Source organism: Hylobates moloch, unplaced genomic scaffold (assembly GCF_009828535.3).
Source record: "Hylobates moloch isolate HMO894 unplaced genomic scaffold, HMol_V3 SCAFFOLD_17, whole genome shotgun sequence".
Classification (NCBI taxonomy): domain Eukaryota; kingdom Metazoa; phylum Chordata; class Mammalia; order Primates; family Hylobatidae; genus Hylobates; species Hylobates moloch.
Genome location: NW_026652292.1, coordinates 39328351 through 39356120, shown reverse-complemented (window position 1 = coordinate 39356120; position 27770 = coordinate 39328351). Strand labels below are relative to the sequence as shown.

Below are 27770 nucleotides of genomic sequence, written 5' to 3'. Positions count from 1 at the left end.
ATGTTATTATGTGGCAGATATTGTTTTAAGAGCTTTACATGTACTACTTCCTTAAAAGATAAATCTAAGGATAAAATATTTGGAGATTTGATCTGACTCACAGCTCACTTTTCAAATAGCTGTAACTACAAGACATTTGTCAAAAACAATCAATGGCAACTGTTTATCATTGCAACTACTGTGGTGGCATTACAAGTTTGGGCTATCAAGAAGCTGAACAAAAACTGAAAGGAAAAACTGAAGAATGGGATGCTCATAGGGGGCTTTAAAAAGCTCTGACAGACTGGACGCGATGGCTCATGCCTGTCATCCCAGTACTTTGGGAGGTCGAGGCGGGTGGATCACCTGAGGTCAAGAGTTCAAGACAGCTTGGCCAACATGGTGAAACTCCAACTCTACTAAAAATAAAAAAAAGTTAGCTGGGCATGGTGGTGAACGCCTGTAATCCCAGCTACTCAGGAGGCTGAGGCAGGAGAATCACTTGAACCTGGAAGGTGGAGGTTGCGGTGAGCCGAGATCATGCCAACACAAAACTCTGTCTCAAAAAAAAAAAAAAAAAAAGGCCGGGCACAGTGGCTCATGCCTCTAATCCTAGCACTTTGGGAGGCTGAGACGAGTGGATCACGAGGTCAGGAGATCGAGACCATCCTGGCTAACACGGTGAAACCCCGTCCCTACTAAAAATACAAAATATTAGCCGGGCGTGGTGGTGAGTGCCTGTAGTCCCAGCTACTCAGGAGGCTGAGGCAGGAGAATAGCGTGAATCCGGGAGGCAGAGCTTGCAGTGAGCCGAGATGGCAGCACTGCATTCCAGCCTTGGGAACAGAGCGAGACTCTGTCTCAAAAAAAAAAAAAAAAAAACAGCTCTGACATATTCCAGAGAACCTAGAAGGCCATGCACATGCACAGAGCTGTATACATGTCCAGGAAAGATCTTAGCAACTCCCATCTCTATCTGACCTTGAGGTTCTGTTAACACAGCAAGTAAAGGCTAAAGCAGTTGTAAACTGCTTGATGGGACACTGATAGTGTGCTCTATAAAGAGCTCCCCAACAAAAACGTGGAGACTTACTGCTTTAAGACATTTAAGAAAATTTCTGTCCAATGATCAGTTTGTTCAGTAAACTACCTATGCAGAGACTTCAACGGCCATACACACAAAATATAGACTGTACAGAATTACGTGAAAGGAATTACAGAAGTCCAGGAAAGTCGCTAAACCAGTAACAATAAGAAACGATGTCTGCCTCATCTAAACTAGTTCCAGTGGGATAGGAAATTAAGAAACTTCAAATACAGTGTGTAGTTGAAGATGATAAACTTGCAACAGTGGAGATGCAGATCACTGCTTCTGAGGACTATGTGCAGTCGATGGATGTGGCTGCTTTCAACAAGATCTAAAATCCATCCTGGATCACTGCACTTAAATAAAAGCTTGGGGCCGGGCGCAGTGGCTCATGCTTGTAATCCCAGCACTTTGGGAGGCAGAGGCAGGTGGATCACAAGGTAAAGAGATCAAGACCATCCTGGCCAACATAGTGAAACCCCCATCTCTACTAAAAATACAAAAATTCGCTGGGCGTGGTGGTGTGTGCCTGTAGTCCCAGCTACTCAGGAGGTTGAGGCAAGAGAATCGCTTGAACCCGGGAGGCAGAGGCTGCAGTGAGCCGAGATCACGCCACTGCACTCCAGCCTGGTAACAGAGTGAGACTCTGTCTCAAAAAAAAAAAAAAAAAAAAAGTAAGAAACCATGTCTGGCCAAGTATGGTGGCTTATGCCTGTAATCCCAGCACTTTGGGAGGCTGAGGTGGCCACATCTCTTGAGCTCAGGAGTTCAAGACTAGCCTGGGCAACATGGTGAAATCCTGTCTCTACAAAAAAATACAAAAATTAGCCGGGCATGGTGGCAAGCATCTGTGGTCCCAGCTACTTGGGAGGCTAAGGTGGGAGGATCTCTTGAGCCCGGGAGGTTGAAGCTGCAGTGAGCTGAGACTGTGCCACTGCACTCTAGCCTAGGTGACAGAGCGAGACCCTGTCTCAAAACACCAAACCAAACCCAAACAAATCATGTCTGAGAGACAGAATGGGGGTGAGGAAGGTGGGGGGTGGGATCTAAATAAAACTTATTTAAAAATATCCAATTTTTGGCCAGGCGCCATGGCTCATGCCTATAATCCCAGCACTTTGGGAGGTCAAGGCAGGTGGATCACGAGGTCAGGAGGTCAAGACCAGCCTGGCCAAGATGGTGAAACACCCTCTCTACTAAAAATACAAAAAAATTAGCCAGGTGTGGTCGTGGGCACCTGTAATCACAGCTACTTGGGAGGCTGAAGCAGAGAATTGCTTGAACCCAGGAGGCGGAGGTTGCAGTGAGCCGAGATCCGCCACTGCACTCCAGCCTGGGCAACAGAGCAAGACTCTGTCTTAAAAAACAAACAAACAAACAAAAACCATTTTTTTTCACTTTGAAAATTGGATTTTTTTTTTTTTTTGAGACAGAGTCTCTCTCTGTCGCCCAGGCTGGAGTACAATGGTGAGATCTCGGCTCACTGCAACCACCACCTCCCCGGTTCAAGCAATTCTCTGCCTCAGCCTCCCGAGTAGCTGGGATTACAGGTGCCCACGACCACACCTGGCCAATTTTTTTGTATTTTTAGTAGAGATGGGGTTTCACCATCTTAGCCAGGCTGGTCTTGAACTCTTGACCTCATGATCCACCCACCTCGGCCTTCCAAAGTGCTGGGATTACAGGTGTGAGCCACTGTGCCCAGACCAAAAATCTAATTTTTAACAAAAAAAATGATGAGACATACAAAGAAACAGTAAAATACAGCTCATGCATGGGGAAAAAATCAACAGAAACCATCCCTGTAGCAGCTTAAACACTGCATTATTATAAACAGCCAACATATAATACTACTGTCTTCCTCTTTTCAAAGGGAACTCTTCAGAACATATTACACGCCTATCTGGTTCAAGAAACAATTCAACATGTTACTGTGTTTATACTGAAAAGCACTGATGGTTTTAGGTACTACTGGGATCCCAGTTTTTTTTTTTTTTTTTTTTTTTTTTTTGAGATGGTCTCACTCTCACCCAGGCTGGAGCACAGTGGTGCAATCTCGGCTCACTGCAACCTCTGAGTCTCCCATGCTCAAGCGATCCTACCACCTCAGGCTCCTGAGTACCTGGGACTACAGGTGCGTGCCACAGTGCCAGCTAATTTTTGTATTTTTCATAGAGTTAGCATTTCACCATGGTGCCCAGGCTGGTCTCAAACTCCTGAGGTCTAAGTAATCCACCCACCTTGGCCTCCCAAAGTGCTGGGATTACAGGTATGAGCCACTGCGCCAAGCTTGGGATCCCAGTCTTGAACCTTCTCCAAAGTGACATACCACTCACTATCATGAGCAGCAAAAGGGCCACAGAGAACATTCTTCTGGAAGGCTCTCATTCAAGATTTAACCACAAATCTGACATCACCCCATCCATATATATTTCCTTTAATCTTTTTGAGAACAGATGGCCTGATCAGGTTTATATCCTCAGAACACATCTCTATTTTGACATCCATGCTCAGGTCTCTCTGCAAGAGTACTGATCTGGTTTTAATTGGCATGTATCCATCTATCTATTCACAAATGTTTCCTGTATACCTGCTATATGCCAGGTGCTAAGCATCAAAGAATATATATACGTATCAAGCTCTTGTCAGAAAGGTTTAATCTTGAACTGTCAAACTAAGAGATATTTATGGACGAGTACAGTTCAGTATTCTTACAGTCATCTAAATTTTTATCTCTTAAAAAAACTTTTATTCGGCCAGGCACGGTGGCTCACACCTGTAATCCCAGCACTTTGGGAGGCTGAGACGGGCAGATCACTTAAGGTTGGGAGTTTGAGACCAGCCTGGGCAACATGGTGAAATCCCCACCTCTACTAAAAAATACGAAAATTTGCTGGGCATGGTAGCGGGCACCTGTAATCCCAGCTACTCAGGAGGCTGAGGCAGGGAGAACTGCTTGAACCCAGGAGGTGGAGGTTGCAGTGAGCCGAGATTGTGCCACTGCACTCCAGTCTGGGAGACAGAGCAAGACTCCATCTTAAAAAAATAAAATTCCAGTAGAGTCCTCAGAGAAATAAATTTTATCTTTTAACTAAACCATAACAGTGAGTTAAGATTAAATCATTGTGCCGCTATGTGAAACTGATTTTACCAAACTGTTTTGGCATCATGCCAATGATCTGTATTGAGAAACATAAAAAACAGTATCAGGAGGTAATAGTTCATACTTAGAGTACTCAGAGTCATTTAGCCAGACACCATGCAAAATGCTTTGCATGCATTAATTCATTCAACCCTCACAACTAATCAAATCCCATGTAGAAAGTACCGTTAATTACTCTCATTTGACAGAGGAGGACACAGCTGACAGGAGGGTTAAGTAACTTAATTAAGGCCACACAGTGGTAGAAGCAGGATGTTAACCCAGGGAAACTGACTCCAAAGCTCTTGTTCTTAGTAACTATGTTACACTGCCATTATTCATCAAGTAAGGATGTTGAGGTCTTTGTTCATTATATCCTTTCATGTTTACTCTTTTTTAAAAAAAAAAAAAAAAGGGTCTCACTTTGTTCCCCTAGCTGGTATGTAGTCAGTGGCGTGATCACAGCTTGCTGCAGCCACAACCTTGCCAGGCTCAGGTGATCCTCCCACCTCAGCTCCTGAGTAGCTGGGACCACAGGCATGCACTACCATGCCCAGCTAATTTTTGTATTTTTTGTAGAGGGGGTTTCACCATGTTGCCCAGGCTGGTTGTGAACTCCTGGGCACAAGCTATCCATCCACCTCAGCCTTCCAAAGTGCTGGGATTACAGGCGTAAGCCACTGGGCCTGGCCTAATGTTTTCTTAATACTTCTCAGGAGAAATTTTAATACTAGGAATGGCTCCTCAGCAATTGATTTGTTCTCGTCTTCTAACAAGGAATAATATAACTGAATACTCTTTTTCTTTGAACTAGGTGCACTTAGAGCTAGATTTAGCACATCTACTGTAGACCTTATGGTATGCGTTTTTGGCTATCATACTTCTAACTTGAAATGATTATCTCCTTATTCCACCAATTTATTTATTTCCACCTATTTCCTTAAACAGTATTATGTTAATCTTTGTAAGCCAAACCCTTTGTAGGATAAGGCTTGGTACAAACAATAACTTGAATCCAACAAAACAGTTTATAAGGATCCAGATCCTTAAAAAGCTGTCTAGACTTATTTTATTACATATCAAAGATGCTACTTTAATATTAGCAGTTTTAACAAATGAACAGAAAATCAAAGTCAAATGAAAGAACAATCAGTATCCAGAAAAATTTTTTATAGATCCTTAAATATTCTTAATTCTTCTGAAGAACTCTTGTTCTTCATGGCATGACACATACTATAAGTTCTTCACTAACAGAATGAACATGACTGAATATGACTATCTGAAACCCATTAAAGAAATTAAGTACCTGACTTCAAGGGCTTTGATAGCTTCTAGCATTTGTAGAAACTCTGCTGCTTTCCATACATCATTGGCTTCTTCTTCTCCTTGTATCATTAATTTTGCTGTATATGTGAACTCAATTAAATGGCGAAAGGCCATTTTACTAACACCTGTAAAGAAGATGTACATTAGAGCATGTAATCATATTGACTCAAATCTTACAATGTTTAGTAAAGAAAGAAAAGCCCAGGGCTTGGAGCTTGATGAGTATTTATTTTTGGAAACTATTTTCTGGAAGAATTCTCATTAGCAATACAGTAATATTACAGCCAAATTTCAGCACTACCTAGCTGGAAAATCTTAAACTACTTTAATATTTTTCCAGAAGATTTCCTGAGGCTCTTGGAAAACAGTAAGATTCTATCACTCAAATATATGAATTGGCTATTACATGTCAGACATGCTACATTTCTTGCCAGGGAGATTACAGCTGTGCCAACTCAGCTCGAAAATCTTCAATAGCTTTTCACAACTTAGCAAACAAAATTTAATACCTCTGACTTTATTTCAAGGCCCTTCACATTATTTTCCAATTTAGCTTCCAAATTTTAAATGACATCACACACACACTATATACTATTTCTCAAACAAACCCTGCACTAATAGCTGACTTGCCTTTATTTATTTATTTTGAGACGGAGTTTCACTCTTGTTGCCCAGGCTGGAGTGCAACAGCGTGATCTTGGCTCACAACCTCTGCCTCCCAGAATCAAGAGATTCTCCTGCCTCAACCTCCTGAGCTGCTGGGATTATAGGCAGGTACCACCACACCTGGCTAATTTTGAACTTTTAGTAGAGATGGGGTTTCTCCATGTTGGTCAGGCTAGTCTCAAACTCCTGACCTCAGGTCACCTGCCCGCTCAGCCTCCCAAAGTGCTGGGATTACAGGCGTGAGCCACCGCGCCCAGCCTGACTTGCCTTTATTAATACCCTCCTAGTTGGATGCTTAATCATTTTATCTCTGGTTATACTCATCCTACCACTCACCCCTTAAAGGTCCAACTTTAATATCACATGTTCAATGAAACCTTTTAACATTTATTGTAATAAGAACATGAGATCTACCCACTTAACACATTTTTAAGTGTACATTACTGTTGACTCTAGGTACAATGTTGCACAGACCTCGTTTATTCATCTTGCTCAACTGAAACTTTATGCCCACTGATTGGTAACTGCCCATTTCCTCCTCCCTCCCAGCCCCTAGCAACCCCTATTCCACTCTTTCAATCTATTTGAGATAGCTCATATGACTGAAAGTGACCATTTTAGATTCCTCATATAAATGGAAATATGCAGTGTATGTCTTTGTGACTGGCTTATTTCACTTAGCATAATGTCCTCAAGGTTCATCCATGTGGTTGCATATGCAGAATATCCTTGTTCTTAAGAGCTGAATAGTATTCCATTGGATACATATACTACATTTTCTTTATCCATTAATCTGTTGATGAATATTTATTTCCTCTCGTGGCTACTGTAAATAGTGCTGCAATGAACACAGGACTGCTAAAACTTCAAGATCCTGATTTCAGTTCTTTTGGATAAATGTTCAGCAAGTGGGATTGCTGAACTGTATGGTATTTTAATTTTTTAAGGAACATTCATATTGTTTTCCATAATGGCTGCACCTATTCCTGCCAACATTGTGCAAGGATTCCAATTTATTTATATCCTCACCAATACTAGTTGTCTTTTTTTTTTTTTGATAGCCATCCTGGAAGGTGTGAAGTGACTGATACCTCATAGTGGTTTTGATTTGCATTTCCTTGATGACTAGTGACACTGACCATTTTTTTCATGTATCTGTTGGCCATCTGTATGCTCTTTTTGGAGAAATGTCTATTCAAGTTCTTAGCACATTTAAAAAAACATTTTTAATTTAATTTTTTTCTGCATCATTTGGACTGTTTTTAATTGGGCAGATATTTTTTACTATCAGTTGTGGGAGTTTCTTATATATTTTTGGGATTCATTCCTTATCATTTATTTGGTTTTGCAAATATTTTCTCCCATTCCTTAGATATCCTTTTCACTCAGTTGTTTCCTTTGCTGTACAGAAGCTTTTTAGTTTGATGTAATCCCACCTGTCTTATTTTCTGTTGTTGGCTGTGCTTTTGATGCCACATCCACGAAATCACTAAGAATGATGTCATGAAGCTTCCCCTCATGTTTTCTTCCAGGAGATTTACATTTTTTGATCTTATGTCTAAGTCTCCAATTCATTTTGAGTTTTTTTCTTTTTATGGTAGAGGATAGGGGTCCAATTTCATCTTTTTTCATGTGAATACTCAGTTCTTCCAACATCATTTGTTGCAGAAAACATCCCTTCCTTATTGTGCATTCTTGGCATCCTTGAAGATCAGTTGACCATATTATCTGCATGTTTTCATTTGTGGGCTCTTTATTCTGCTCCATTGGTTTTTATGTCTCTTTAAGCTAGTCCTATACTGTTTTGGTTATTGTAGCTCTGTAAAATACTTTGGTATCAAGAAGTATGATGTTGGCTGGGCGCAGTGGCTCATGCCTGTAATCCCAGCACCTTGGGAGGCCAAGGCTGGTGGGTCACCTGAGGTCAGGAGTTCAAGATCAGCCTGGTCGATATGGTGAAACTCCGTTTCTACTTAAAAAAAAAAAAAAAAGAAAAGAAAAAAGAAAAAAAATTAGCTGGGGGCGGTGGCACGCACCTGTAATCCCAGCTACTTGGGAGGCTAAGGCAAGAGAATCACATGAACTGGGGAGGCCGAGGCCGCAGTGGGCCAAGATTACACTACTGCACTTCAGCCTGGGAAACAGTAAGACTTCCTCAAAAAAAAAAAAAAAAAAAAAAAAAAAAGATGCCTCTAGCTTTGTTCTTTCTCAAGACTGATTTGGCTAGTCCATGATTTTCTGTGGTTCCGTATGAATTTTAGAACTGCTTTTCCTCTTTCCATAAAACAAAAAAAAAAATTCCATCAGGATTTTGAGAGGGATTGTATTGAATCTGTAGCCCACTTTCTGTAATACAGGCTGGATATCCCTCATATGAAAAGCTTGGGATCACAACTGTTTTGGATTTTGAAATATTTGCATTATACTTGACACAGGTTGAGCATCCCAAATATGAAAATCCGAAACCAAAATGCTCCAACAAGCATTTCCTTTGAGTCATGTTGATGCTCAGAAAGTTTCAAATTTTATAGCAGTTCATTTTTTTTTTTTTTTTTTTTTTTTTTTTTTTTTGAGACCAAGTCTCACTCTGTTGCCCAAGCTGGAATACAGAGGTGCGATCTCAGCAACCTGCACCTCCTGGGTTCAAGTGATTCTCCTTCCTCAGCCTCCCGAGTAGCCGGGACTACAGGCACACCACCATGCCCCACTAATTTTTGTATTTTTAGTAGAGACAGGATTTCACTACGTTGGCCAGCTGGTCTTGAACTCCTGACCTTGTGATATGCCCGCCTCGGCCTCCCAAAGTGCTAGGATTGTAGGCGTGAGCCACTGCACCTGGCAAGCAGTTCAGATTTTCAAATTTGAGATGCTCAATCTGTATGGACAATTTAACAATACTAAGTGTTCTAAATCCATGAAGATCTATTAAGTGTCTTTAGTTTCTTTTTTCTTTTTTGAGACGGAGTCTCACTCTGTCACCCAGGCTCGAGTGCAGTGGTGCAATCTAGGCTCACTGCAACCTCAGCCTCCTGAGTAGCTGGGACTACAGGAATGGGCAACCATACCCAGCTAATTTTTGTATTTTTTTTTTCAGAAGAGACAGGGTTTCACCATGTTGTTCAGGCTGGTCTTGAACTCCTGACCTCAAGCAATGTACCCGCCTCCACCTCCCAAAGTGCTGGGATTACAGGCATGAGCCACACTGTGCCCAGCCCAATTTCTTTCATGTTTTATGGTTCTCATATTGCATGTCTCTCACCTAAGGAGGTGAAAAGTTAAGCCTATTCCTAGTTACTTTATTCTTTATGGTGTCAATATAAATGGGATTGTTCTCCTAATTTCCTTTCCAGATAGTACACCGCTAGTGTATAAAAATGCAATTGATGGCCGGGCGCAGTGGCTCACGCCTATAATCCCAGCATTTTGGGAGGCCGAGGTGGGTGTATCACCTGAGGTCCGGAGTTTGAGACCAGCCTCAACATGAAGAAACCCCGTCTCTACTAAAGATACAAAATTAGCCAGGTGTGGTGGTGCATGCCTGTAATCCTAGCTACTCGGGAGGCTGAGGTAGGAGAATTGCTTGAACCTGGGAGGCGGAGGTTGTGGTGAGCCGAGATCGCGCCACTGCACTCCAGCCTGGGCAACAAGAGTGAAACTCCATCTCCAAAAAAAAAAAAAAAAAAAAAAGCAACTGACTTTTGTATGCTGATTTGGTACCCTGCAACTTTACTAAATTTATTAGTTCTAGTAGTTTTTTGTGTCGTCTTTAAAGTTTTCTATATATAAGATGTCATCTGCAAAAAGAGATTGATTTCTTCCTTTCTTACTTGGATGGCATTTACTTCTTTTTCTTGCCTAATTGCTCTAGCGAGGATTTCCAGTACTACTGAAGTGATAAGAGTAGGCATCCTTGTCTTGTTCCTTGATCTTAGAGAAAAAAGTGTCAGTTTTTCACCGTTGAGTATGCTAGCTGTGGGCCTTTATTATGTGGAGATAATTTCCTTCTATTCCTGATTTGTTCAAGAGTTTTTACTGGGAAAGGGTATTAAATTTTCTCCAAGGCTTTTTCTTCATCTATTGAGATGCTCATGTCATTTTGCTTCTTTATTGTTAGTATGGTACATCACATTAACTAATTTTCGTATGTTGAACTATCCTTGCATCGTAAGGATAAATCTCACTTAGTCATGGAATATGATACCTGTACCTTGCTGTTAGAATCGGTCTGCTAGTATTTCACTGCAAAGTTTTGCATCTATATTCATCAAGGATATTGGGCTATAGTTTTCTTTTTTGTGGCCTGTCTTGCTTTGATACTGGGGTAATGCTGGCCTACCAATGAATTTGGAAATACTCCTTCCTCTTCAGTTTTTTTGGAAGGCTGTGAGAAGGACTGGCATTAATTTTTCTTTTAACATTTCACTGAATTAATCAATGAAGCCATCTTGTCCTACGCTTTTCTTTGTTGGAAGGTTTCTGACAACTGATACAAGCTCTATGGCAGTTATAGGTCTGTTCACACTTTCTATTCCTTCATTATTTAATCCATTTATGCCTAGTGTTCCATTATTTGAATGCTAAGCATGTGGGAGTTATTAATATCCTACTGCTCCAGGTCATCACCAAGGTCTGATTTTTCAAATTCAAAAAACTGCGATTTCAGGCATAAATGGGTTAGCCATTAAACATTCTTTAATTCTCCAAGGTTCAACTCTGTAAACTCTGTACCCATTCTGATACATCTCTTGACTGTAAACTACTTGAGGAAAGTGATTTTTGATCTGTATACTCACATCACAGTACCTAACAGTGCTTCCTAAAAATGCAAGAACACAAAGCAGGAATAAATGAATAAATACCAAAGTCACCTTCTTTTCTTTCTTTTTTCGAGATGGAATTTCCCACTGTTGCCTGGGCTAGAGTGAAATGGCGTGATCTCAGCTCACTGCAACCTCCACCTCCCCAGATCTAAACGATTCTCCTGCCTCAGGCTCCTGAGTAGCTGAGATTACAGGTGCCCACCACCACGCCTGGCTAATTTTTTTGTATTTTTAGTAGAGATGGGGTTTCACTATGCTGGCCAGGCTGGTCTCAAACTCCTGACCTAATGATCCGTCCACCTCGGCCTCCCAAAGTGCTGGGATTAGAGGTGTGAGCCACCACGCCAGGCCTAAAGTCACTTTCAAAATTATGCATTCATCATTGATACTTTTGACGGTTTTGTGTTTAAAATTTAGTCCTAAAGTGATACTCTGTTTCTTTATATCTCTCAATGCTATATATTATTGGTTCAGTCTGCTAATGAAAGGCTATGAGACACTATTAAGAAAAACAAAAAGAAAATCTACATTTAACATAGATTTTAGGCTAAGAAATGCCCAAGTCCAAACTGCACACAATAGGTAAAACTGCAATTCACAAAAATATGTTCTTCCCATCTGTTTTACACATCTGAATGCAGCCCTCAGGACAACACTAAGAATGCTGGTGGAATATCATTTAAGTGTTCAAAGCGGCATCTTCTATTTATGTAAAGAAAGGTTCCTGGCTGGGCGCAGTGGCTCACACCTGTAATCCCAGCACTTTGGGAGGACGAGGTGGGCAGATAACTTGAGGTCAGGAGTTCGAGACCACCCTGGCAAACATGGTGAAACGCCAACTCCACCAAAAATATAACAAAATTAGCCAGGTGTGGTAGCGCGTGCCTGTAATCCCAGCTACTGGGGAAGCTGATGCAGGAGAGTCGCTTGAACCCAGGAGGTGAAGGTTGCAGTGAGCCGAGATCATGCCACTGCAATCTAGGCTGGGCAATAGAGTGAGACTCTGTCTCAAAAAAAAAGAAAGGATACCATTCAGGAAGTTAGAACTTTCATGTTTTACTCACAGCTCTTCCATGAACTGAGTGAGCTGGGGCAATTCAGAACCTCTGAGCCTCAGCAAACTCATTTTCAAAACGTCTAAAAGCAATCTGAATATTGAGAAACACCATAAAATATAAAAAGATCAAGTTACACTCTACCAAATAAGCAAACAAAAATAACTGGACTCACTGAGGGCTAGTTTTATTTGGTTCCCTTTGTATTTTTTCTCCTTGTTGCTTTCATTTATTCTTTAGTATATGACAGTAGCCCAAGGAAAACACAACTAGCTTTTACTGTCTTTCAGAAGTTTTGGCCAAAAGTTTAAAAGCACAAGAAAAATCCTTTTTAAAACAATGTGTAAATGTTTCCAAAGTAGAATGAAATTTTGATTTTTAATTAAACACACATACATAACACTTACTATATATATAAAAAGCAAGGCTCTAAATACTTTACAAGCATTAACTCACTTAATCCTCATAACAACTCTATAAAGTGATAAAACCCAGATGGTCTGACTCCTAAGTCTACGACAAAGATTTTAAATAGGATACTAACAGGATAAAAACTTCAAACTTTTCCTTCTTGCTTGGAAAAGTTTGAAGATACATGTTCTCATTCACTATAGGTTCACAATCTCTTACTCATAATTCTAAAGTGCCCCCATTTTTTTTTTTTGTACATACGCACATATGCCTACCCATGTTATTCTCTGGTGGTAGGATGGGTGAATTACTGCTTATTCTTCCAATTTACATCTTGACCTTTATTAATATTTTTACCAGAAAGACTTTGCTGAACTCTTGAGGGAACCATATGCTAAGGATGTAAACTATATTAGCTAGAAAATCTTAATACCACTAAGATTCTCAAATATATTAGAATTTCATGATTGTTCCTCTGCTTTCCTGCTCAAGTCCAAACACAATCTTTTGAGGGGGATCTTCCACTTGGAGAAAACTTCGTATGCCATGTCAACACAAAAGGGGTCAAAAAATGTGATAAGGGCCAGGTGTGGTAGCTCACGCCTGTAATCCCAGCACTTTGGGAGGCCAAGGAGGCCTCCTGAGGTCAGGAGTTCGAGACCAGCCTAGCTAAAATGGTGAAACCCCATTTCTGCTAAAAATACAAAAAATTAGCCAGGTGTGGTGGTGCACGCCTGTAATCCCAGTTACTCCGTAGGCTGAGGCAGGACAATCGCTTGAACCTGGGTGGTAGAGGTTGCAGTGAGCCGAGATCGCACCATTGCACTCCAGCTTGGGCAACAAGAGCAAAACTCCATCTCAAAATAAAAAAAGTGGTAAGCTTGGAGGCTGGGCACTGTGGCTCATACCTGTAATCCCAGCACTCTGGGAGGCCAAGGCAGGCAGATCACCTGAGGTCAAGAGTTCAAGACCAGCCTGGCCAACAAGGTGAAACCCCATCTGTGTTAAAAATACAAAAATTAGCCAGGTGTAGTAGTGAGCTCCTGTAATCCCAGCTACTCAGGAGGCTGAGGCAGGAGAATCACCTGAACCCGGGAGACGGAGGTTGCAGTGAGCTGAGATCGTGCCACTGCACTCCAGCCTGGGCGGCAGAGTGAGGCTCTATCTCGAAAAACAAAGTAGCCGGGCGTGGTGGCTCATGCCTATAATCCCAGCACTCTGGGAGGCCGAGGCGGGTGGATCACCTGAGATCGGGAGTTCGAGATCAGCCTGACCAACATGGAGAAATCCCATCTCTACTAAAAATACAAAAAATTAGCCGGGCGTGGTGGCGCATGCCTATAATCCCAGCTACTCGACAGGCTGAGGCAAGACAATCGCTTGAACCCGGGAGGCAGAGGTTGCAGTGAGCCGAGATCACACCATTGCACTCCAGCCTGGGCAACAAGAGCAAAACGCTGTCTCAAAAAAAAATAAAAATAAAAATTAACAAATGTGGTAAAAGAATCGAAGCATCAACCACTTCAAAACTTTTCTCATTTAACAACCAGCACTATTAACGTTCAGGAAAACTAATTTTGATGGTAGGAGAAGAAAGTTATTAAAGAAAAAATATCATTTTGAATCTGCTCTTACTCTTATATTACTCATCTCACAATATGTATACATTATTTCTCTCCCTCACCACCATACTGAATCAATGACAAATCTTTTTGATTTTGCTTTATTATCTCTCAGCCACATTGCCTCTACCTTCCTGTATCTCCTTTTTTTTTTTTTTTGGAGACAGAGTCTAGCTCTATCGCCCAGGCTGGAGTGCAGTGGCCTCATCTCGGCTCACTGCAATCTCCACCTCTCGGGTTCAACCAATTGTCCTGCCTCAGCCTCCCCAGTAGCTGGGACTACAGGCACACGCTGCCATGCCCGGCTAGTTTCTGTATTTTCGGTAGAGACAGGGTTTCACCGTGTTGCCCAAGCTGGTCTCAAACTCCTGAGCTCAGGCAATTTGCCCGCCTCGACCTCCCAAAGTGCTGGGATTACAGGCATGAGCCACTGTGCCTGGCCTCCCATTTCTCTTAAAACCAGAAGTTTCAGCTGGGTGTGGTGGCTCATGCCTCTAATCCCAGCACTTTGGGAGGCCGAGGCAGGTGGATCACGAGGTCAGGAGTTTGAGGCCAGCTTGACTAACATGGCGAAACCCTGCCGTCTCTACTAAAAATACAAAAAGTAGCTGGGCGTGGTGGCACGCACCTGTAATCCCACCCACTCGGGAGGCTGAGGCAGGAGAATCGCTTGAACCCAGGAGGCAGAGATTGTAGCGATCCAAGATTGTGCCACTGCACTCCAGCCTGGGTGACAGAGCAAGACTCCATCTCAAACAAACAAAAAAAGAAGTTTCTCCATAAATCTGGCAGCAAAATTTGATCTCAACTGACATGAGGCTATGTCGTCTTTATCCCACTTATAGTGAATACTAATATGCTACGCCGCTAAACTATTAGTATTTGTATTATGTTTCTCATTACCCTTAAAAAAATTATAAAATCTGGAATGTTGAGAAGTATGTCTGGCCTCCGAGAAGATTTGAATAAGGAATTGTGGACCTAGCTCCCTGTCTTGACTGATGAGAATCACCTATAGACTAAATAAAGTATTGGTACCAAGGGCTGGGTGTGGTGGTTCATGTCTGTAATCCTAGCACTATGGGAGGCCAAGGCAGGAGCATTGCTTAAGGCCAGTAGTTCAAGACCAGCATGGGCAAAGTAGTGAGATCTGTTCTCTACAAAAAATACAAAAACTAGGCTGGGCATGGTGGCTCATGCCTGCAATACCAGCACTTTGGGAGGCTGAGGCAGGCAGATCATTTTAGGTCAGGAGTTTGAGACCAGCCTGGCCAACATGGTGAAACCCTGTCTCTACTAAAAATACAAAAAATATTAGCTGGGCGTGGTGGTGGGAGCCTTAATTCCAGCTGCTTGGGAGGCTGAGGCATGAGAATTGCTTGAACCCGGGAGGCGGAGGTTGCAGTGAGCCAAGATCACACCACACTGCACCCCAACCTAGACAACAGAGTGATACTCCATCTCGAAAATAGTAACAATGATAAATAATAAATAAAAATACAAAAACTAGCTGGCCTTGGTGGCATGTGCCTGTAGTTAGAAAGCTGAGGTGAGAGGACTGCTTGAACTCAGGAGGTCAAGGTTGCAATGAGCCATGATGGTACACTGCACTCCAGCCTGGGTGACAGAGCAAGATCCTGTCTCCAAAAAGAAAGTACTGGTACCTGATCTTTGGAATCAAAACTGGGATAAATATCTGGGTTTTTGTTTTTTTACTATGAGCACCCCAGGTGCTTTTTTTTTTTTTTTGAGATGGAGTCTCGCTCTGTCACCTAGGCTGGAGTGCAGTGGCACCATCTCAGCTCACTGCAAGCTCCGCCTCCCAGGTTCACACCATTCTCCTGCCTCAGCCTCCCAAGTAGCTGGGACTACAGCTGCCCGCCACCATGCCCAGCTCATTTTTTTTGTATTTTTAGTACAGACGGGGTTTCACCCTGTTAGCCAGGATGATCTCGATCTCCTGACCTCATGATCCGCCTGCCTCAGCCTCCCAAAGTGCTGGGATTACAGGCATGAGCCACTGCGCCTGGCCCCCAGGTGCTTCTAACTTATATGACCAGCCCAACACTGTCCTAGGAACAAACCAGTGACCTAATTGGCTAACATGAACCAAACTGATAACACTTGCCCAGCTAAATGAAGTGATGGTAGATACATAATAATTATACGTCTATCAAGACTAGTTTGGTAACTTAACAAATCTCAGCAATCCCTTACTCCCTTCATAACAGAAATGTGCAGAATACAACTTTTCTAAGAGAGTATCTAAGGAAAATGTTAAAGTGAACAACTGAATCTGAGTCTTCTCCCTGACAGAAATGCTTAGAAAGGAGTAAAAGCGGGCAGCATTCTGGCATTACTCTAGACTCAGGGAATCCCTGCAACTGGTGGAAAACTCCTATTCAAAAAGATGTATAAACATGTACAAGGATGTTTTGTCCTTGATAGCAGGGGCTACAATTTCTGGACACTATGGTAGAGCTGCTGTTACAGAGAAACTAAGTGCCATGGATCTGTGGTTTCAGGTGAAGTAGAAAAAGAATGAATTTAGAAAACTGGAGGTTCAGGTTAGAAGGTTGTGTGTTCTGAACAAAGGAATGAATGTCTGCTGAAGATTTTATATGGTGTGAATCCAAGCCACAAAGCTGAGCTGGGATCTAATTAGCTTCAATAGCAACAAATCTGATTTGAAGTCAAAGATGAACCTGTGGTTCTCATCAAAGGTAACTTACTTTAACCAGGAACACAGAAAACACGGAGGGTGAGCTCAGCTTGCACCTAATGAGTTTATACTCACAGAGAATATTACAATCTAAATTTATATACACGTCATTTGCTTTTACGCAATCCTGTAAGACAGTGGTCCCCAACATTGACTGCACACTAGAATCATGCTAGGGCAGTGCTGCTCAAATTTTACTGTGCGTAGGCATCATCTGGGGATCTTGTTCCAATTCAGCAGGTCTGGAATGGAACCTGAGTCTACATTTCTAACAAGTTTCCAAATGATCCCCATGTAGTGGTCCTCAGACCAAAACCTACATAGCAAGAACCTAGAGAACTTTTAAATATAGTTGCCTGGATCCCACTCCTGAAAGACTTTTAATTATCTGGAGATACAACCTGGGCATTTATATTTGTAATAGCTTCCCTGGTGTCTCTAATGCCCATCTAATGTGCCATGCTAAAAGTCATTATTTATATTTTACGAGTGGGGGATGGGGTCCCAGTTCTAGCTAAGATGGAGAAAGCACCATTCCACCCTATCTTGTCCATTGATTACTACTAAAAATCCTGGAAAGAATACATAAAGCAAATACACAAGAACTCTGAAAAGTTAAGTTGAAGCAAGCAGACTGGGGAGAGAAATCAAAACTCAAAACCGTAGTGAGTTTCCTGGTTTTTTTCTCCCACATATGTCAGCTTAGACTTGAGGACAGCCCAAATCTCATTAACTGTGCAGTGAGTGAAGACAAAGTTCCAAGAGAAACTCCTGGCTAGAGAACCAGAAAAGATGATGAGTGGGAGAGGGACAATGGGGAGGGGTGGGTATCTGGTAATTTTTCTTCTCTCTTAGCTCTGCCTCAAGGCAAGCCCCAATCCTGAGTCTGCACACCTGTGGCTGGTGGCTGTCTCCTAAACTCTAAAAGAAAGTTCTTCTGACAAAAGAACTAGGAAAAAGACGACGACCAGAAGAATATGGAAGACGGAATTCATTTTATTTTTTTCTCTAACTTTTCTCTCTCTCCATTTTGTCCAGGAAATGAGCCCCTCTACAGAAAACATATGAAAGCACAAAGAAGTTAAAATCCCAGTTTTCTCACCAAAGAACCACGAAAAGAAACTCTTGGGAGCTGGCCGGGCGCGGTGGCTCACACTTGTAATCCCAGCACTTTGGGAAGCCGAGGCGGGTGGATCACGAGGTCAGGAGATCGAGACCATGGTGAAACCCCATCTCTACTAAAAATACAAAAAAAAATTAGCTGGGCGTGGTGGCGGGCGCCTGTAGTCCCAGCTGCTCAGGAGGCTGAGGCAGAATGGTGTGAACCCGGGAGGCGGAGCTTGCAGTGAGCTGAGATTGCGCCACTGCACTCCAGCCTGGGCGACAGAGCAAGACTCCATCTCAAAAAAAAAAAAAAAAAGAAACTCTTGGGAGCTTGTGTACAAGGGAAGTCATGGAGAGGAGAAACGTCCTCTAGGTCCTCTAAATTTGTGTATACAATCTTAAGTTTACCACCAAGATGCCCATGTGTGAACTGACCCAAGGCAGCAGAGCAAAGGCGTTGAGAACTGCACAATGGCATGGATGGCACACCTGGGACCTAAACGGCAATACAAATATTTTGAAAACTAAGTTCAAACTGGATCCACAGCTCACAGAGGCAGTCTGAACCTAACCAGGTTAACTGCCCGCTAAAGCAAAACCAAAAAACCAAAAATATTTTCCAGAGGATTTTAACAGTATCCAGTTTTGTAACAAAATATTCAAATGTCCATGACATACTCCAAAATTACGTGACATGAAAAATAAGGAAGCCAAGATGTCTAAGGTCACACAACACACAAACAGTTAGAGCCAGGGCTAAAACTCAGTTTTCTAACTAACCATATGCCCAGGGCTTTCTCCACAGCCAGGTGACCTTGCTAGACAGTACAGTAACCCCAAACTTAAGGGCTTAAGATACTGAGCCAAATTAATTATTTAAACCTGAATCTGACCAAATGACAGAAATAAAGTGTGTGTCTGTTTTGCTTTCTTATCTATCTAGAGTTCAAATACTGAAGACTTATGCGTGCCACAGACCTAAATCTCAAGGTGACTAGTCTTCAGAAGACCAGGCTCTACTTCTACTTCTCCAGGTAATGTGTGCTCATTCTACCAGCAACAAATATTCCAGCTTGGGCCACTTTTTCTTTTTTTTTTTTTTTTTTGAGACAGAGTTTCACTCTTGTTGCCCAGGCTGGAGTGCAATGGCGTGACTCGGCTCGCTACAACCTCCGCCTCCCAGGTTCAAGCGATTCTCCTGCCTTGGCCCTCCTGAGTAGCTGGGATTACAGGTGCCCGCTACTACGCCTGGCTAATTTTATATTTTTAGTAGAGACGGGGTTTCACCATGTTGGTCAGGCTGGTCTGGAACTCTTGACCTCAGGTGAACCGCCCGCCTCGGCCTCCCAAAGTGCTGGCATTACAGGCATGAGCCACCGCATCCGGCCAGGCCACTTATTTTTTAAGACTTAAAAATTCTGCTCAGACTTGGCCAGTCATGGTGGCTCACACTTGTAATCCCAGCACTTTGGGAGGAAGAGGCGGGTAGATCACCTGAGGTGGGGAATTCGAGACCAGCCTGATCACGCCGTTGCACTCCAGCCCGGGTAATAAGAGCTAAAATCCATCTCCAAAAAAAAGAAAAAAAAAAATTCTGCTCAGACTCAAAACTCCTCTTTGAAATCTTTCCTCTCTAAGGAAGACCAAACCACTCATTCTCCCTCTTCAGTGGTACCATTTCACAGTAATAGTCTTTGCAATACTTTTTGTACTCCTTTATTTGCCTGTTGCTCACCTGCTATGAAATTTTCCGACTTAAGGGACATCTTATTCATTAATTCTTCATCTCCTGGGTCCTAACATAGTACATAATATATTATAGGTATTCAATATGATAAATTGACTTTTTTTTTTTTGAGATAGGGCCTTGCTCTGTCGCCCAGGCTACAATGCAGTGGCAAAATCATGGCTCACTGCAGCTTTGACCTCCTGGGCCCTAGCAATCCTCCCAGGCCTCAGCCTCCTGAATAGCTGGGACCACAGGCATGTGCCATCAGACTCAGCTAATAATTTTTTAAATTTTTTGTAGAGAAGAGGTCTCCCTAATGTTTCTTAGACCGGACCCTGTTTATCAAGTTTTGACAATGCACCAAATATTATGCCAGGCATTCTGCGTGTTATCGCAATTAGTCTTCATAATCCTATGAACCCATTTTTCAGATGAGGAGAAAAGTATGCAATTGAGGTAAAGTAACCGGCCTGGGGTCACGTATTTAATAAGCCTCAGGTGTGAATGAAATCATGGAGGCTTGCTTTGTAGTAGAAACCACTATCTGGGCAGTTAGAGTCTCACTTTATGAAGTTTTGTGGATTTTCATAATTTTATCTCTGTCCTGATTATAGATATTAAAAGACACTCTAGCTGCAAATATATCAGCTATAATGCTAAACTGGAATATACCAAAATTAAAGAATATTCTTAACTCTTTGTTTTCTTTACTCCCCTAGGCATCAAAGGGAAAAAAAGGATGTTTCTACGCAACCCATTCAGAACAAAGAATATGTACACAATGAAACAGATATAAAACCAAAACCCAAGAACCCTAAAAGAAGCTAAAATTCTGTAATTACGTAGGCAAACACTTATTTCCCGCTGTTTTAGATTTTGATGCTGGTGGTAGGGGAGGAGTTACTGCAGCAGCAGAAAAAAAAGCATGGTCATTAATAGCACAAACTTAATTCCTTGCTAGTTGGGCAACCCTGGGCAAGTAACCTTTTAGAGCCTGTTTCCTGAAGTGTAAATTATTACAAATAACACCACTTCCTTTTTGAAAAGACAAGACAAGACAAGACAGGATCTATGTTGCCCCAGGCTGGCCTCGAACTCCTGGGCTCAAGCAATCCTCCTGCCTCAGCCTCCCGAGTAGCTGGGACTACAAGCACAAGCCATCCTGCCCAACACCAAAGGTTGCTGTGAGTCTTAGACGATACACAAAACTACATATCACAACGCCTGGCACTTGGTAGGTTATTATTAGAAAAATGTCTAGAAAGTACAAAAATCACTTTTTGCTTCAAGGTAACAGGTATTGATCCATCCCACTGTAAAGTCAGAATTTCCTCTAAATGCTACTTCAGCTCATTTTTCCTAGCTTTCTCCCTACTATGGCAGCCCACTTCACACTGCATGTCACCTGTACCTCTGCTAGTACATCACTACTTCCGCTATAGAGTACAGTAGAAGCTTCTACTGTAACCTGCAGCATCTCCACCAGTCTGAAACGTAAGCCCACTGAACAAAGATAGTAATTTACGTTTAATACGTGTTTTCAAAAGACAGTGACCACCAGTTTCCACAATGGAAAAGACCAACATCTACCATCTAAGTTTTTCCTGGCAGATCATTCAACCAAGCACTTCACTGAAAGTAAGACTTCTCAGGTATCAAAAGAACAATTTATCCACCTTTACCTATAGGAATTACTGATGCCTATTTCCTATGGTTGTCTTGCCAAACTGTCTAAAACTGCTTCACCAATTGTTTGCTAAGCATTGTATTTAAAACAAGCATTTAAATAAAATGTCTTCTTTGATTTATTAAATAAATAAAAAAAAAAAACAACAATCATTTACCTTCTATCTCCACCAAAGGTTCTTGGGTAAACTCCTGAAAGAATTTGTAGAAGAACTTACTACAAGCAGCCAGAACAGCCTTGTGAGCCTTAAAATGGTGTCCTAGGTAAAATAAAAAATAAGAAAATCATACACAAGCACGAAAATCAAATGTATTGACTATAAAAAAGACTTAAAAATCATATAAAGCAAAATAGGTCTTCCTTCATTGCATAACTATAGAAATTATTGAACTAAATGCAGGATATTCTTGGCAGCTATCTTGGCAAATGTTAATCTCAATTAGACATAAAGCTAAATCTTCACTTCAAACCCCTTTAGTTTTATAAAGGCTAATTTACAACAGTAGGTAAGGAGCCTCTTGACACTTTGTTATTTCCAATTAAGTAGTGAGAAGCATATCCAACACAGTTGAAACTACTAAATAAAAGGACAAGCCAAAAGGTCGCATATCATTTGGAAAGAGAGAAAAAGCCCTAAGCACAAAGCTAGATATGTCTGCTATGAAAAACATTTTAATATGCCTAATATTTGGAAGCTCCATCTATGGTAGACCCATAATTTTAAAAACAGCTTACTTGAGAAACCTATTTTCACTAAACAGAAAACATACCCAAGCAGGATTTCCTTCCATTATAGAGGCAACTCCTAAGACTGGTAAAGACCCCATTTTATTTTGGAGATTCTCAAAGGGGTTATGAGTGCTGCAAAGGAATCTCCCTCATTCTCCCTTCAAGACCATTTGGGAAACTAGAAAAGAAATCAACACTTCCCAAATGACTCCTGTAAGGGACTTCTCAAAGCTTATCAACAAGAGACTATCAACCAAACATTTTGAGACATCCTGTCCCCAACGACATCACCTTGCACTCAATAGGATGTAAGAAGTTAAAATGAGATGAACACCAGACTACGTGGAAAGCATGACTGACCAACCAGCCTTCTGCAGCACGCTCTGTGTGAATGGACACTGACAAGTGCAATCTGGTCCCAGTGCACACACTCTGCAGACTTCGGTAGGGAGACCATAGAGGATGGGTAAAAAAAAAAGGCGGGTGTCCGAAGGACAGAAAAAAACTGAAGCCAAAAATTCGCTCCTCTACCCACTGCCCTACCCACCGTCGACAATTAGGGTGATGTCAGTAAACCGGTCCTGCTCTCGCTGTTCATTCAATCGGTCGAGGATCATTTTATGATGTTCAGGGAACTCCTGAAGGCATTCCATCGTCTCTTCAGCCTCCATGGCCGTCGGGCTGCTCTACAAAAGAAGAGCATGATAATGTACACCCATGAGCTCGAGCCGAGGAACAAAACCCCTAAAGCATAAAACAACAACAAAAAAACCCAGCAACGTGAAAAGAAGGGGGGAGGGTGAAGCAAGAGGAGAGGAAGGCGAGGGAAGAAAGGCGAGCCGAGCGGCCGCGGCGCGTTGAGACCGGAGCCGCGGCCGCGGGACTCCGAGCCTGACCTAATTGGAGTCGGGAGACGCGAGCTGGAGCGGGGTGGGCACAGCGCCGGAGGCTCCGAGCGCCAGGGCGCGCAAGTCCAACAAGGGAGGGGACTCGACAGCCGTGGCGGCCCTCTAACGGCCCGCCAAGCCCTTCTGCCCGGCCGGGGCTCCCACCGCCCCGGAACCCGGTCCGGCCCGCGACCCACAACGACTCTCGGGTCGCCTCTCCCTCCCCCGCCCTCCCTCTTCTCCCCCGCCCCGACCGGGCCGGCACTCACTGAGGGAAGGAGGAGCGGCCCAGGCTTGCGCGTCACTTACGTCGACGCACACCGTCACCGCGTCGAGCTCCGGCTGACGCGGACGCCTTCCGGGCGCCGACCAGCAAGGGAACGGAACACGCCCCTACCCACACCCCTCAGTGGATGGGCGGGGCCAAGCGCGGGGATTTGGCGCTCACGAAGGGCGAGGGCTTGCTCTCTGAAAAGAAACCGGGCAGCGGTTTCTTGGGCTTGGGCTCGTGCAGGGCCTGGCAGTGCTAGAAGCTGGGAACCCAAGTCGCCGCCCTTCCACCTCTCACCCTCCCCAGCTTGACTCCAGGGGCGGACACTTCCCAACCCGAGCCCAGAATGAACTCGCCAACCGTCCTCACAGCCCAGCTGCTGCGCGGCCCCTCCCGCCCCGCCCCGCCCCCTTCCTTCCAAGACCTAGGTTGGCCCGCCTTACCTAGCTCGTGAGCCGCCCTCCTTCCTCTCCGTCCCTCAGAACCTCTTGTTCCGTGCTTTCTCCTCCCAGGGCATAATGCGCCCCACACCTTTCCTGACCCCTAACCCGTGGGTCGCCCTCCATTTTCTTCGTGACAGCCAGGGCTCCCCCTCTGCTTGGGCCCCGCTGGCGCACGTGCGCTCGGTTGGGCACCCGTTCGGCCGCGGCGCCGGCAGCGGCGGGCGCGAGCACGTTCGGGCCGCCCGGAATCTTCCTCCGCGAATCGCGCCCTCCCCGCGCCCGGCCGCAGCACGTGCTTGCTGGGCTCAGGACCTGGAGCTGCTCGGAATTACTTACACCGGATCCCCTTACTGCAGGCCTTCCCCACTCCTTTAAAGAGTCCAGGCCGGCGCAGTGGCTCATACCTGTAATTCCAACACTTTGGGAGGCCTAGGCGGGCGGATCACATGAGGTCAGGAGTTCGATACCAGCCTGGGCAACATGGCGAAACCCCGTCTCTACTAAAAATACAAAAATTAGCCGGACATGGTGGTGGGCGCCTGTAATCCCAGCTATTTGGGAGGCTGAGACAGGAGAATAGCTTGAAGCGGGGAGGTGGAGGTTGTAGTGACCTGAGGTAGTGCCACTGCATTCCAGCCTGGACGACAGAGCGAGACTCCGTCTCAAAAAAGAAAAGTCCAGTGACTCACAGTCAGCTGCATGTGACTGCTTCCTTAATTCCTCCAAAGAAATATTATATATAAATACATTTTGAAGATAATTCTATAATTGAGATTTACTTGTTTTTTTCTCTCAAAGAACTTGAGAATTGGGATTACGGAGGAACTCAAATAGCTATATGCTAATAATGTAGTCATAACTTCAACAGACATGTATTGAGAATCCTAGTACTAGGCACTGAGAAGTCCAGCTGTGAACAAGGTATATGTGGTTTCTGCCTTTCTGAATCTTAAGTCTGGTAGAGTGCATAGGTATTTTGAACAGTAATTGCCTAGGTGCTTACTGATAAGTTTTGCAACACCTGAAGAACGAAGTAACTGGGTGTCAAGGAAAGCCAGCTGACCTGTAAGAAGAGATGTGGGCGGGCGCGGTGGCTCACGCTTGTAATCTCAGCACTTTGGGAGGCCGAGTTGGGGAGGAGGAGTTGAACCCAGGAGTTTGAGGCCAGCCTGGGCACATAGCGAGACCCCATCTGTATTAAAACAAAAAATGTTTTTAAGTGATGTGAAGTCTAAGTGTTCTTAGCCAAAAGTATAGCACATGCGAAGGCACCAAGATTATAGCATTCAGGAAACTGAAACAATGTTGCTGGATAGACGCACAAGGGTGCCTTATAAACAGTGTTGAAGATGTTAGATTTTATTTTTGCAAGGGGAATCCTTGACGCATGGTGACATCCTAAGATTTAGTTTTTAAAGAGATAATTCTAGCCCCAATTTGGAGAACAGATTAAATGGGACAAGCTGCTAGGAGTAGAGATCAAGTGGGAGACTGTTAGTAATGTAGATGAAACCATGGGGGAAAATGGAATTAGCTGGTCAGAATCTAGAGATAGGCTGGGTGCAGTGGTTCAGGCCTGTAATCCCAGCACTTTGGGAGGCCCAGTCGGGGAGGATCGCTGGAGCCTGGGCGTTCAAAACCAGCCTGGGTGACATGGTGAAACATCGTCTCTACAAAATACAAAAAAATTAGTGATGGTGTGCACCTATTGTTCCAGCTACTTGGAAGACTGGGGTGGGAGGATCGCTTGAGCTCAGGGAGGTTGAGGCTGCAGTGAGCTAAGATGGTGCCACTTCACTCCAGCCTGGGCAACAGAGTGAAACCCTGTCTCAAAAAAAAAAAAAAAAAAAAATCTAGAGATAGAACCAACATTGGCTGTAAAGCATGCCATAGATACTAAATAAATATTGCTGGATATATTGGTGACAAGGGAGAAGGAATAGTCAAAGATGGCTCCTGGATTTCTGGCTTGAGCCAGTAGATTGTCGGTACCATCTACCAAAATAGGAAATACAACTGGCGGAGCTGGATGGGGGGAGAGGATGGAACGAGAGGTGTTATTATAAGGAGATAATGTTAGAGGCCCTTGGATATATGGGCCTATATATAGTTTAGGGAAGAAGACTAACCGTAAAGATAGAGATTTGCAAGTTTACAGCATAAGGGGAATATTGAAGTGTTAAGAATAGATGGGATTGTTTAAAGAGAGTCTGCAGGAGTGACAGGCTAGCAGCTTGTAGATTGAATTGGTGTTTTAAAATATTATCATCAGCTGGTGGCTCATGCCTGTAATCCCAGCATTTTGGGAGGCCGAGGCGGGTGGATCATGAGGTCAGGAGTTTGAGACCAGCCTGACCAACACGGTGAAACCCTGTCTCTACTGAAAATACAAAAATTAACCGGGCATGGTGGCATGCGCCTGTAATTCCAGCTACTTGGGAGGCTGAGGCAAGAGAATCGCTTGAACTCAGGAGGCAGAGGTTGCAGTGAGCTGGGACCGCGCCACTGCACTCCAGCCTGAGCAACAGAGGAGACTCCATCTCAAAAAAAAAAAAAAAAAAAAAAGGCTGGGAGCAGTGGCTCGCACCTGTAATTCCAGCACTTTGGGTGGCTGAGGCGGACAGATCACGAGGTCAGGAGATGGAGACCATCCTGGCTAACACGGTGAAACCCCGTCTCTACTAAAAATACAAAAAAATTAGCTGGGCATGGTGGCGGGCACCTGTGGTTCCAGCTACTGGGGAGGCTGAGGCAGAAGAATGGCATGAACCTGGGAGGCGGAGCTTGCAGTGAGCCGAGATCGCGCCACTGCACTCCAGCCTGGGTGACAAAGCGAGACTCCACCTCAAAAAAAAATAAATAAATAAAACCACATAAATTAAATTAAATATTATCATAATTGTTATTATTCACACAGCCCGCCACCTGCCTGGCTAATTTTTTGTATTTGTAGTAGAAATAGAGTTTTGCCATGTTGTCCAGGCTGGTCTCGAACTTCTGACCTCAGGTGATCCGCCTGCCTCCTCCTCTCAAAGTGCTGAGATTACAGGCGTGAGCTACTGAGCCTGGCCACGGTATTTCTTAAGATGAAGAAATTGGACACAAAAATAAGCTTTTTGGAAATTCCAGTATATAGGGCCGCTCTTCTTTTACAGCAATTCAATTTAACCAAATGGAGAACCCTTTTCTACATAGGATTTGAGCTGTCCAGTTCACTATAATCCCCACCAATTTCTAATGTTTTAGACTCAGCTATCATTCATTTTCCTTATTTGCTTAGTCCCTAAAGGCATTTGAGTTTGGGACTCCTAGCCTATAGGGTCAGAATGGAGGAGAGTGTAGGACTTTTTATCTAAAAAGTATCAATGTTTATGGATTGAGTAGAAAAGGAAGAAGCTGAAAGGACTGAGTACTGCAGTTGAAGAAAGATGGAAAACTGGAAGAGTATGACATCAATAAGGCCATGAAAGGAGAGTGTTTCAAAAGAGAGGGTGTGGGCCAGGTGCAGTGGCTCATGCCTATAATACCAACACGTTGGGAGGCCGAGGATCACCTGAGGTCAGGAGTTCGAGACCAGCCTGACCAACATGGAGAAACCCCATCTCTATTAAAAATACAAAATTAGCCAGGTGTGGTGGTGACAGGCGCCTGTAATCTCAGTTACTCTGGAGGCTGAAGCAGGAGAATCGCTTGAAACCAGGAGGCGGAGGTTGCAGTGAGCCGAGATGGCGCCATTGCACTCCAGCCTGGGCAACAAGAGCAGAATGCCATCTCAAGAAAAAAAATAAAAAAGGTGTGGTTAGCAGTGCCAAATGCTGCCAAGTGGTCAAGCTAAAAAAAGATTGGAAATGGTCTGGTATATTTAGCATCATGAATGTCTTTGGCAGAAGACCTTAGCAAGAAAAGATTTAATGGAGTTCTGAGGGGAAGAGAGGGGAGGTGAGAAGTCTATATTCAGGTAGGTTAAGGAATAGCTAGGAAAATTGGGACAGCAATTTTAGAACTTTCATTTAAAAATGAGATAGGAGTTGAAAGGAGTACCTATAGAGTCTAGCCAGTTTTACTATTTTTGTGTGTTTGGATGGGAGAG

The 27770-nt window shown here is 43.5% G+C and overlaps 1 protein-coding gene and 1 long non-coding RNA gene across 13 annotated transcripts in view; one reads left to right on the top strand and one right to left on the bottom strand.

Annotated features, from left to right (window-relative positions):
- The window catches only part of LOC131381620 (uncharacterized), a 68417-nt gene extending 46939 nt beyond the window's left edge, over positions 1–21478 (top strand). The window contains exons 2-3 of the long non-coding RNA XR_009210487.1: positions 18878–18968; positions 20383–21478. This is a non-coding gene — a long non-coding RNA (uncharacterized LOC131381620). The remainder of the gene's footprint in view (positions 1–18877; positions 18969–20382) is intronic.
- ZNF131 (zinc finger protein 131) overlaps positions 1–24846 on the bottom strand; it is a 56747-nt gene extending 31901 nt beyond the window's left edge. For 2 of the 12 annotated variants that reach the window (XM_032135330.2, XM_032135334.2), the window contains exons 1-4: positions 23236–23890; positions 22627–22765; positions 21508–21609; positions 5515–5659 (exon numbers count right to left, since the gene is read on the bottom strand). In XM_032135330.2, coding sequence (XP_031991221.1) covers positions 5515–5659; positions 21508–21609; positions 22627–22750 — 371 coding nt within the window. In that variant the 5' untranslated portion in view covers positions 22751–22765; positions 23236–23890. Of the gene's footprint in view, positions 1–5514; positions 5660–7636; positions 8161–21507; positions 21610–22626; positions 22766–22975; positions 23891–24084; positions 24103–24743 lie in introns of those variants that run through there. The other 10 variants (XM_032135331.2, XM_032135335.2, XM_032135333.2 and 7 more) reach the window with 8 other exon arrangements.
- Between the last annotated feature and the right edge of the window lie 2924 nt (positions 24847–27770).